Raw genomic sequence first — 12,285 nt, 5'->3', positions numbered from 1 at the left:
ATTGTGTGTGCTAAGGGTGCAGCCACGCTCAGGGAGAGGGAAATTCTTCAGCAAAACACCCTGCACACCATGAGTGCAAATATAGAAACAGCACTACAGGCCAGCCCTGGGCAATGCAAAGTCACTGTTCAAGCATGACCATGGCACAGCATCACCCAAGATAGAACAGCACCAAAGAAAAAAAAATCCTACAAATTCAGCTAAGGCATATATAATTTTTAAATTTTATTCTGGGGCAAAACTTTCTCTGGGAGAATGTTCAGCTGCCTTATGGCTCTCCAACACTTAAGGAAAATGTAAAATCCTGTATTTGCTATTTACTAGCCCCCTGCTGCCATGGGACTGTCGAGCAGTCCCAGCAGATGGTGCTGTGATCCTTCTCCTGCTCAGACAATTCTTCCTTTCTGAGCATCGAACCTCCTGCAGCCCGGTGGACTAGGGCCAGACACACTCAGCTCCAGGGAAGCTGCAGCTGTGGGTACACCCAGAGCTCAACTGGGTTTGGGTTTTCCCTGTCCTCGGCAGCCCCAGCCATCCCAATCTGCCTGTGGAGGTCTTTGTAGTACCTTCTTCAGGTTCCTAGGAAGAGATGGGTCTGCACCCGAGTTTATTGCTTCGCACAAAGGTGCATCCCTGGCTGAAGGATGTAAAACCTGTCAGCAAGCTCTTTCCTCCAGCTGCAACCATGCAGATTGTCAGGGTAAGTGTCTGGATTTTAGCAAAGTTAAGGTGCTGAGATTCATAGGAAGGATGGTTCAGTCTGGCAAGCTTGAGGCTTCAGTGCACTGCAGAAATTCACTGATTGTGCAGCCCCTGCCCAGATCAGATCCAACGCAATGCCTATAGATGGATGGGTTTGAAATTTTTCCCTCAATTAGCTTTGTCCAGCAGTGAGGTCAGCTACCTAAAAATGACATCAGCACCCCCACACAGCAACAGCCTATTCACAGTCCGAGCTTCTCTGCACACAAGTAGAGGACAGATAAATCAAGGCTCAGCAGGGCTCAGAAAGGGAACTTTGCACTGGGGTTGTTTATGGTTTCTGTTTCCCTGCTATTTCATCCCTGACAGCAACAGGTTAATGTTTCCTTGTGCCCTCTCAAAGGTATTGTAAACACCAGCCAGTTCACATTTGTTAAATGCTTGAGATTTGCAGTTAAAAGACCAAAGTAGATTTAAACATACACATATAACTACACACCACATCACTGAAATAAACTCCAGTGAATAGTCACAGCTAACACCAACTGCTCACCAGTTCGCTGCCTCCCTGTAGCCCATTTTGCCTTAACTCATGCTGCCTCATTAATAGATTTCATAATCTGAATTTCAACTTGTAGCTGTTTATAGCACTCATCCCTATGGGTTCTGTGCATCCCTACAGGCAGCACAGTTATAAACTCCCAGGGAGACATTAATCATGGCTATACTGGTGAGGTTATGTCCTCTGGGCAATAAGGCTACTAGGACAAAAATAAAGTTCCTTTTGTGCCTGGAATGTAAAGATGAACATGCTGGCAGGTACCTCAGTATAGAATAATATAAAGGTGAAGAATTTGTGATAAATGTTTCTTCAACACCTTGTCTATGGGGCATTTTCAACTCAGAATTAAGAGATGAGTCTATGGAACAGCTCTAAAGTCTTTGGTGCAAGAAAAGCCAGTGTATTTTCTGGTTGTTCCTCTTGACAAGGCAAGAGCCAGCAGAGTTTTTGGGCTATGAAGATGAATGGTTTCACATAATACCAATACACTAACTTTGGACCTAGTCCACTGTGATTATTAATAAGGTAATGCATAACATATGTCAAAGCAAAGGCTGTCAAATCTGCCTGACAACTGCTCCCAGCTCAATCATATGGACTGGCAATGGGGGCAGGTTTTTTCCATAATGTAAAGCAATTCCTACCAAGTGCAGATTGCACCTCACAGAAGGCTCAGTTTCAAGCAGATGCCAGACTCTCACTGTTCATCTGGAGAGAGACACAGTATGTGAACAGAGTGAAGAACTCATGATTCAAAATAAACTCTTCCATTTCTCAGCAGCAGAGGCAGTGCAAAACTGCGGAGTGCTCACCTGTGGGTACCGGGGGCTCCAGCAGGGCTGGAGTTTCACGGTCCTGAATCTCACTGAAACTCAGAAAGTCCTGAGATTCACAGTGGCAGCAGCACAGGCAGGTTTGTGCATGTAACGCCCCTTTCCATTCCAAGAGGTGATGGACACAGTAACAGGAGGCTGAGGGACATTCCAGAGCAAGTCCACAGGAGAAGGGACTGCTGCCACTGTGTGTGTGTCAGAATGGAGCCCATGTGCTGTGCAAGGACCAGGCTGAGCATGAGACAGGACAGCTAAGAATTACTTTTGTACATACATTAATTTATATATCTCAGGAATAAGTGATTTTTTTGTTGTTGCGGAATTTTTTCCCATTTAATTTTTAGGGAAAAAATTCCTATTCCTTTCCCATCATGAACAGTTATTGCAAACATTGCTCCAAATACATCAGTGAAAAGACTATTCCTGGTGGACCTGTCACAAACAGATTTGTCCCATTAATAAGTTAGAGAGAAAAAAAAGAGCTCACATGGAACAGACATTTGCAAGGCTTTTATCATTTGGCCAGAGAGCAAAACAAGCCATCAAAGAATCAACATCAAATATATCTGCAGGAGCACCACTGCTCTTGGAGTACCACTAAAGCTTCAGGGCTTGCTCCAGGATGTTCTCATCCAGCACCTGGTGAGGGAGGGTCACCCTCAGGGAGCCGTTTTCCTTCATGGCCTGGCAGATGGTTTCATAAGCAAAGGCATTGCCTGACCAGCAGCGCCTGGCGACCTGTCAGACAGCAGAACGGAGGGTGCAAAAATCAGACTTTCCTCTTGCCACATGTTTCTGCAAAAACTGGCACCCAACTCGTGACAATAAATCCTTCAACCCTCTGCTAGGTTTTAATTCCCCTTCTGATTTTGCAAGTAATTTTTGTAATACTTCATTTTTATGAGTAGTATTTGGATGGATATGGTACTTTTCCATGCATAACATTGGAGAGATAAACACTGGCAGAGCCAGGTACCTTGTAAACTTACAAAATTCTCTCACCAAAAATAATTGTGCACTCCATCCCAGCTCTGTAAAACTAGAACTAGCTTTGGATAACAGTATCATTTTAAGCAGTCAATGCTTTTGTAGTGGGAAAAATATTTTAAAAGGAAAATGTCACTTCAGTGCATTTTCAACGATGAAATCAAAGAGCCAAGTTCTCTGCCAGCATGTAAGGATGAAATTCTACCAACAGCCAGAGAAATCATAAACCCCTTTTCCATCAGCAAAACTCTGTGTTTTGATCTGTGTACAAGCACAATTCCCCCCCAAAAAACAAAATATTAGTGTGTATATATATATATATATATATATTATATATACATGAGTTTTGCTTACTCCATTGGAAACATCCCAGCTGAGCATCATCTTAGCTCGTTCTTCAGCTTCCTTGGACCCATCCAAAACCAGGCCAAATCCCCCATTGATCACTTCACCCCTAAAAAAATTGTAAGAGAATCAAATAAAAATAATTCAAACCAATACCATAAAATTTACAGAATTTTTTCAGGAAGAAATTTACAGCATTTTTTGTACTGCAAGAAGAGGGATGAGAATACAGAAATTATTCTGAATAAGAGGCTATCAGTGATGTTTTATACTTATGATAAAAGAAAAGGAGTGTTTAGCAGGCAAAGGCCTAATTTCCTGACCTGCAGCAAACCTAGTCCACCTTTCTTGTAACACCCAGCTGGGAGTCAGGATCTGCTCTGAGGAGGGATACCAAAAATTCAGCTTGCTCTGTATCTCCTGAGTCCTGCACTGTGTACTGGCTCTAAAAACAGGTGGAGAAAGATTAACAGGTCTGATGGGCCAGAGATTTACCTGTCTCAGGGTGTTTTTAAAGGTTCAGCTCCTCGTGTTTGCTGCACTACATCTAGCCAGGATCGTGAGGGTGACAGTGTGCTTACAGCAGCAGGCAGATGGATCTATTTATATTCTCTTGGGACAAATGACAGAGCATAAGCATTTTATTAAAAAAGTGTTAACCACCACTTAATGCACATCTGCCTCAATCATTTCCAAAACCATCATTCATTTTGTATGAGATACAGAGATGTTTAAAGACATTCAGTGCCAACTTTTCAGGAAGCAGACTTATTGGCAGAAGAAGAACAGAAATATGTTTAAATGAACAGATTATTCTTGGGAGAAATATCAGTCTGGTTTTAAAGGACAGGGAAAACACGTAGAGCAAAACATCTTGTCTGACTTCAGAATCTGGCCTGCTCAGCTCCCATTCCATGGCATATGGTGAATAGTGGTGGATGCAGCTGGGAGATTAATCTTGCTGTAAATCTGTGAGAGTTCTGGCATTGGTGCTCAGCATCAGCAATACCTGAGTGACAGGGCACATCATACAGCAGTACACAGTATGAGACATTAATGGAAATCCCTGGAGGCAGGATTTTGTCCTCTGAGTTTTATAGTTAATATAAGTTTACAAAATTTACTTAGAACAACATCAGACATGCCCATTAATCAGATAGGAGTTAAGAGTCTTCCAGTCCAGGAAGGAATTGCTTCTTAATGTGTATTTTCTAGCAGTAACTTGAGCTTCTGAGGAAATAGGGAATTGAGGCTAAACTAGAGCCTCACAAACCTGAGATCTAATTCCTGAAACTAGAGCTCACATTTTCTGAGTTTCAATGGAATGTTGTTACTCATGTGATGTTAATTGCATTTCTACCACTACTCACATGCAGTACTTGTGTGTTAAGTAGGACCCAATCACAGAGCTCATCTGGAGCCCTGAGTTCCTTGCTCTCACCATCATCACATCAAATTCATTCTCTGAATTCTCTTCACTTTTCCATTATCAGATATGTCACTATTACAAATGCATTTTCCGTGAAAGGCACAGTTGTCTTGAAAGTGACAGTTCTCACAGCAGAACATCACTGAATGAATTAGGTTTTTTAACTGGAAAATTTGAAACAAAATCATATTTTCAACTGAGATGTTTGAATATTGTAAGATCTGACTCTTCAAAATAAAATTGTTCTTTTTGATTGACACTGTCAACTCTTTTCAGCCTGAAATTTAATTCCCAGGATGTTTGCACTGTGTCAAGTCTTTCACTAGCTCTGCTTGTAGTTTCATCTGGCTATGAGTACAAACAGCCAAACATCTGTATTTCTTGTAAATTCTACTTTTTGAATAGCTCATGTTGTTACTGTCCTCTCCAAAAGAGGGGACTAGACTAGATGACAACAAATGTAATTGTGCCAGGGCCAGTTGATCCACCATACTCTGCTGCTCCTGTGTACAGAGGCCAAAGAACAGAGCACTGCTCTTTACTGTCAGAGTCCAAAGCCACAGAAACCTCTGGACCAGTGTTTTATCAAGGTATTCCATAGAGAAAGATGATGTTCCTTCAGTGGCAAAATTTTCTCTGTCCACAGAATCCCAAAGATCATCCTGTGAAGCTTAAGCATGAACAAGGAGCATCTGATCTACTTGCACTTTAAAAATGTAAATTTAAATTTTTAAATTTATTTTTAAAAAGGTACATTTAAATCATTTCCATCAATTTCCATGGAGTTACTCCAGTGCAAATCAGAATTACTCACCAGGATCTGTTCTACTGCCTGAAACCACTGCTACATTAAATGCCAATGTTTGTTATGATGGATTTTCTAGAAAAACTTCTCTCTGCCTTCATTAGCATTGGGTCACATTTTCAGGTAATTAAAGAAACATGTGGCATTTTGACCTAAGCTACCTCCTATAATTTCCAGATGTCTCCTCCTAAGATGATCAAAGAAAACAAGGCCTCTCTCACAATCAAGATGTCACACTGTCAACAGTGCAGATGGATTCTGAAATTGCTTCTGCCTTTTTGTTACTACAGGTTATCCAGGCTCTGTGCTAATAAACATTCTGCTGCAAACAAACAGGCAGCAAAAATGAATAACAACCATTTGCTGTAATTATAGCCAAGACCATGTTAATCTTAAGTCTCTCTCAGAGTACATGTGATGCAGATTCCAGCTAAATAAATATTAATCCTGCCTTTTCTGCTCGTCCCACAAGGCTGTAAGAGAAAATAAAGCATGTAAAGGGCACTTGTGCAGTCTCAAAGGGAAGACACGGCAGATCTGCCAGCAGTTCCAGGCAAGCCCAGCCTCACTAGGAAGGACTGGCAGCTAAACACAGTGCAATCACTCATTTCTGAATTCCCAGGGCAGAACCTTGCCAATAACAACTGGATTTCACTCTAGTCACATGTGTTTTTCTTTATAAATATATATATGTACTTTCACATTTCCAAACCAGTTGATGACCAAAAGAGTTTATCAAAGACACAGAGATTCCTTTACAGCAAAGTCAGGTGGATTTTTAGTGCTCCAGAGAAAAAGCAAAACAGGGTCAAAAACTTAAAAGCATCTATCTTTTCCAGGCAAAGAAAGCAATTTTTTATGGCTGGGGATTGTTTTCCTTCTTTTGCCACCTTTAAATTACTCCTGTGTCTCCTCAGAAGGCAAATGCAGCCCTTTCACCTGGCAGGTGGTGCCACCTGAGTTGAGCCAAGCAGAGCCCCTGCCTGGCCTGGCTCTGGGGCTCTGCAGGTCAGGACATTCAGTGACAGCACACGGTCCCCACAGCTGAGCCTCAGCACGGTGGCTTGTGGAGGCTCTGCAGACACACACCTGATCTCCAGGCCCTGCATTCTGCACTGAGGCACAGCAATTTAATCACAGAGGGCTGTGCTGCTCCAAGAACAAGGCAAGCAGGTACTGTTCAGCCCCCAAGCAGCCAAAGGAAATGACAAAAAGGAGAACCAAACCCTGCTTTTCCAGAGATATTTTGATTTCATTGAATAGCCACACACTAATTTTCTGATGCTTTACATAAATTACAGCATAAATCTGCTCTGCCTTGTGGCAAAGTTTCTTTTAATGGTGTAACTCCAGTTACAAAACAACTAAAACAGTAAGTGAAACAGTAAACTGAAACTGCAGTGTGGTCAGGGCCAGTTTTCTAGAGCTAAGAACAGTCTCACCATTCAGCCAAGCTGTCATTGAATGGCAGAGAGGGCTAAAAGTGTCCTGGAAGGATTGGCCTTAGAGAGACCAGAAAGAAAGAGGATCATTTGTATCCTTTGAATTAAGCATCCTCAATGCACAGAACATTTGTGGCATAAGCAATTATTTTAGCAATTATAATAATTATAATTAGCATAAAAATATCCCAAGTACTTGACACAACAAGTTTTGAAAAGTGATTTTCCTTGCTTGTATTTCATAAGCAGATATTTTAAAAGGTTAAATTCAGCTGAGGAAATTAAGACAGAACTTGTCTGCTGCTACCTCTGGAGCCTCAAATTGAGATGACCAGAATAGAAAGACATTCTGGTATGTGTTTTCCATTCAGAATTATGGAAAGTGTGAATGAAATCATGGCTGTGGGTCCTCATCACTGAAATCAGCAAAGTCAAATCTTCACTCCATGTGCTTAAGTCCTCAAAGCTTTCTTTTCCCATTGCTCAGTTTTGCTCTCTTGCACCCTTCTATGCAGTATTTATGTCAAAGAAATCAAAGGAATTAAGAGTGCAGCAAGGGAGTTCTTCAGCTGACCTGAAGGGATATTTTCTAGATTCAGCTCATCCAGGTGAATAACAATTATCATAAAATGTCTCTGAGGATAACATCTGCTACAAGTTCCTTGACTTGCTGGTTTTGGCATATTCCAGCACTGTTTGAAAGAGGGAAGCATGAGGGTTCACCACAGTATTTAACAGAAGATAGTGCCTCTTTTGACTGCTGACACCACCAAATGACGACATGACTATAAAATGGGAGAGGCTTGGCTGGAATATGCTGGAAAGTACAAACCAGAACTAAAGACTGCATTGTGGCCAGGCTTTCCCACTTCCTGCAGCTCTGCCAACCCAGGTAGCCTTTCAGTGGCAGATGGAAATTAGTTTCCATCTCCATATAGAATATTTCTTTCACTCTGCTTTTCAGTCTAAGCAATTGTCTTAGCTCTGCATGTCAAGTGAAGGAGGTGTTTAATTCAGTCCTTACTTGGCTGTGGTTTTTAATGCTACTGGGCACGAGCAAGGAGAGAAAATCTGGGGGTTTGCTGGCACCTGAGCTGGTCATTTGTCCCAATAACCCCTCATGCACTGCAGCACAGGAGCACTTTTATTGGGGTCCCTAAGGTCACAGGTTTAAATACAGCTTGAGAGGAGACCTGAACACAATCCATCCACTGACACTCTGGCTGTGCCTGTGTGAAGACAATGCTGGAAAAAAAGACCACAGCAGACTGTCCTTGTCCATCAAATTAAGTTCTTCAAATTGTGCTGTGGCCAGTGTTCAAAACACTTTTCCTGGACATATGAGCATTAATTAGAAAAAGAGTCATATAGCACCATACTTTGCTTGTCCTTTTAGTCCTCGATTCCAAGCCCATCCTTCCCATCATCACAACAGAGTTCTCCTCTGGTACCACACATCTTCTCAGCAGTTCTGTCTCTCCTCCCCACACACACACAGAGCAGTAGGGGCAGGATTCAGAGCCCAGCCTTAGGAACACAAACCAGCTCTCACCAGCCAACGCCGCCCCCGTTGTGCAGCGCGACCCAGGTGGCTCCTCTGAACGCGTCTCCCACGAAGTTCTGCACTGCCATGTCTGGGGGGAGAGCAAAGGGGTTACTGCCCATGGGCCACACTCATTTTTGTGCTGTGCTCTCCTCCTCCCACCAACACCTCCACTGGGACCTTGGAAAAGCAGGGTTGGAGTCAAGTTTTACTCACAGATTGTCTCAGATATTTTGTATTTGTGGGGACCCTTGTGGCAGGAAGGAATGATGAATCTGACTCCATCTTCTCTGAAGGCTAATTTATTATTTTATGATACTATGTTAAAGAATACTAAACTATGCTAAAGAATACAGAAAGGATACTCACAGAATGCTAAAAAGATAATGAAAACTCGTGACTCTCTCCAGAGTCCCGACACAGCTTGGCACTGGTTGGCCATCGAGTCAAAACAACTCACAGCAGAATCCAATGAAACAATCACCTGTGGGTAAACAATCTCCAACCACATTTCAAAGGGGCAAAACACAGGAGAAGCAAATGAGATAATTATTGTTCTCCTTTTTCTCTGAGGCTTCTCAGCTTCCCAGGAGAAAAATCCTGGGCAAAGGGATTTTTCAGAAAATATGAATGCAACACACACTAAACATCTCAGTCCTGGGAGGAACAGGCAAGAGAGATCTGTCTCCCACCCTGCCCTGACTTTAGAGGCAACAAATGCCAGTTTTACACTGTGGGTTATGAGGGTGCTGGTGATTACTGCATTTGTGCTCCCACACAGGCAGCTGAAGGACCTGACACTCTTCAGCTCTGAGATACTTCAGGGTGGAGAGAAGTAGAATGCACTCATTTGGGGTACCTTGTCATGGAAGAAAAGGCTGGACACATCCATGTGTGTGGATTCAAAATGGGTAGGACACCTGGAACACTACACACCTTGCAGTTCTCACACGTCTGAAATATTTTCAGATTGGAGGGCAGAGTTACTTCAGCCCTGTGCAGAAAGGCAGCCTAAGGCTAAGGAGTTGCATTTTGGGGACAAAGTTGGGATGAAAATTATATCCACCCCAATTCTCTGAATATGTCAGACTTTTACCCTGAGCAGGAACAGCTGAAACCACTAAGAAGGTTTGTCTAGAATAAACCCCAAAGAAATAAAATATGTATTTGTTTAGCAAACAAATACAATTTGATTAATGCATAGTTTCCACTGAATTCTTCACCAGAATTTTGAATACTCACTGCAATTTGTGCTAAAACATATACCCAGAAAGGTGGAAAGAGGTGCACACAGAATAAGAGTAAAATTTACTGAAAATATCCAGATTCAATTCAGGAAAGATTCTATACATATTTTGCCATATTTTTAACAGGAAAAATAAGCAAAACAGTGATATCTCCACCATCCACATCTGCAGACCCACAGTTATGTGCCTGATGGAAAAATGAGTTTACTTGAGTGCTAATCTATGTTAAACCCTTTAAAAAGCCCCATTATGGCATCTTTTATCTGACATTATGTCACTTTAAGAACGCAATTATCATAATTACAGTGCTGTCGAAATTGAATGGGAGAGATCTGAATCTCCATCTTCTATAATGTACAGATTTTCTCCTCAGCCACTGGCCTGATAAGAGTGGAGCTTGGACAAGGAGTGAACTAACAATGCAATAAGTTGCTGCTCCTTGGCTTTGATAAAGGTCACTGGCTGCAAATGTCTGTGCTGAAATACACTTTGCAGAGCAGCAATGACCCATCAGGCTGAGGTATTTAAAACAAAATGAGACAAACATACATCCTGGAAATGTCCTGTGTGTTAAAGAGGAGCAAAATTTAACCTGAACCAGCTCAAAAGTTGTGTTAGAACAGGATAGACAGGAGAGAGGATGACTATGATGTTCTTTTATTGCCTCCAGAGGCTCATCTGGTAAAACAGATTTAGGCTGGGTTCTAAAGACCAGTGATATCAGTGGCCAACAGGCTTTAGATAAGCCCTTGAAGAAGCCAAATGGATCACATAAATCACAAAATGCAAAGAAAACCACAAAGCATGATAAGCAATGGGGTTTAGCAAGCCTTGTTTCTATTGCCTTCTTCAGAGGGCATTGCCTGATGATTACTTATGTTGCTAAGATGGAGACATTACTTTGAATTTCTGTTCTTTGTGCAGCTGCACCATTTTCTCTCAGCTTGTCAGAAACAAGCACTATTCAAGGCATCTATTTGCTCTATTAGAATTAGCCAACATGCTCAGAAAGTGTTGAAGTGGCACTGATGGACACAGTTAAAAGCCTCATTTCACCAGGAAATCCAGTTAACAGGGAACTTTCCTCCTTGAAATTGAGCCATAATTTAGTTCTATTATGAATTCCCATAATGGAAGTAATTCAATATGCTTAGCTTCCTCTATCATAATTTCTCCTTCTACAGCAGCAGATCCTCCAATCTCACACCTCCTTGTGATTGTCAGCTCCTGACATAGAGAAACACCACGGGGCTAGAGCTATTACCCTAATTTCCACTTTACAGATGGAAAATTGAGGTAGATTTAGGATTAAAAAGTGCTTAGTGCTTTATCCATTTTTAGGTCTCCAACCTGATATTTCTTGGGTTTACTTATCTAAAAGATGGATTCGCAAACTGAAAAGCAGAGTCTGGTTGGCTCAGATCATTTGTGCAGGTTTAAAAAGCTCCTTTTGTAGAGAAAATCTACATTATTTGCCCATAGTCACACTTTAAGTGAGCAGCAAGGCCTGGATTTTATTCTTATGCCTTTACTATCAATATTTCCTCATGACCAGAAAAGTTCCTTTCAGAAACTCCAGACTGTTTTCTTGAGTCCTCAAGCACTGGAATGAAAACAGCTGTGAACCTCTTTGCTTTCAGCAAAATATTATTATAGACCTGATTTTGAGTTTGTGGATTCCAAGGAAATCAGGCTGTAATCAGATCACCTGTTTGAAATAGTGAGATTCCAAATTAAAATCAAACAGAAGATACAGTCCTCTGAGATTCCTCTCCATTTGCACTCAGATACATCTGGTGCACTCTCATGAAATTTCCAGCAGTGTTCAGGACCTTTCCCATGTAACCAGCTCCACATTCATGTCTGTATTGTTAAATCCCATAAAGCTTCTCAGGAAATCTGATTAATTTGGATTAAAGGGTGTTTTTTAAACAAAAACATTTAAAAAATGTTGCATACAAAAAAAAGCTATTTCTGTTTTAAAGCCATTTTCTTACTGGCCCAGGCAGACAGGCCTCAGCTGTTGCACTGACCTGCACAAAAGGCTGATCCATCATAAATGTTGGATGTTTCCCTGAAAGGGCTGTCAGTCCCACTCACATCGTGGTGGTCTCTGCTGAGGACCACTGGAGCCTGGAAAAAGCCAAGGAGAAGACAGTGGAATACCTCAGACTGATGCTGCTACTGAGGACCATTATCTGTTCAATTCACTTCTATCTTAAGTCTTCATATTTGGGGCCCTGCTAAGGAGTTACAGTCCCTGCTTTGTGCTCTCTGCAAATCACAGAATGATATGTTGTGCTTGTAGGTGCCCAAACAGAAAATTAGACTGTCTCATCACAAAACACAGTTTCAGAGTTTCTAAACCCATCTCTCGCCTGCGGCAGAGC

General features: G+C 41.8%; 1 protein-coding gene across 1 annotated transcript in view; it reads right to left on the bottom strand.

Annotated features, from left to right (window-relative positions):
• Positions 1 to 2,592: 2,592 nt before the first annotated feature.
• UROC1 (urocanate hydratase 1) overlaps positions 2,593 to 12,285 on the bottom strand; it is a 36,117-nt gene continuing 26,424 nt past the window's right edge. The window contains exons 17-20 of the mRNA XM_074550595.1: positions 11,929 to 12,028; positions 8,658 to 8,739; positions 3,439 to 3,538; positions 2,593 to 2,835 (exon numbers count right to left, since the gene is read on the bottom strand). Coding sequence (XP_074406696.1) covers positions 2,695 to 2,835; positions 3,439 to 3,538; positions 8,658 to 8,739; positions 11,929 to 12,028 — 423 coding nt within the window. The 3' untranslated portion in view covers positions 2,593 to 2,694. The remainder of the gene's footprint in view (positions 2,836 to 3,438; positions 3,539 to 8,657; positions 8,740 to 11,928; positions 12,029 to 12,285) is intronic.

Source organism: Zonotrichia albicollis, chromosome 12 (genome assembly GCF_047830755.1).
Source record: "Zonotrichia albicollis isolate bZonAlb1 chromosome 12, bZonAlb1.hap1, whole genome shotgun sequence".
In the NCBI taxonomy this organism is placed as follows: Eukaryota; Metazoa; Chordata; class Aves; order Passeriformes; family Passerellidae; genus Zonotrichia; species Zonotrichia albicollis.
The sequence above is the reverse complement of the archived record's forward strand: the minus strand, read 5'-3'. Positions and strand labels throughout refer to the sequence as shown.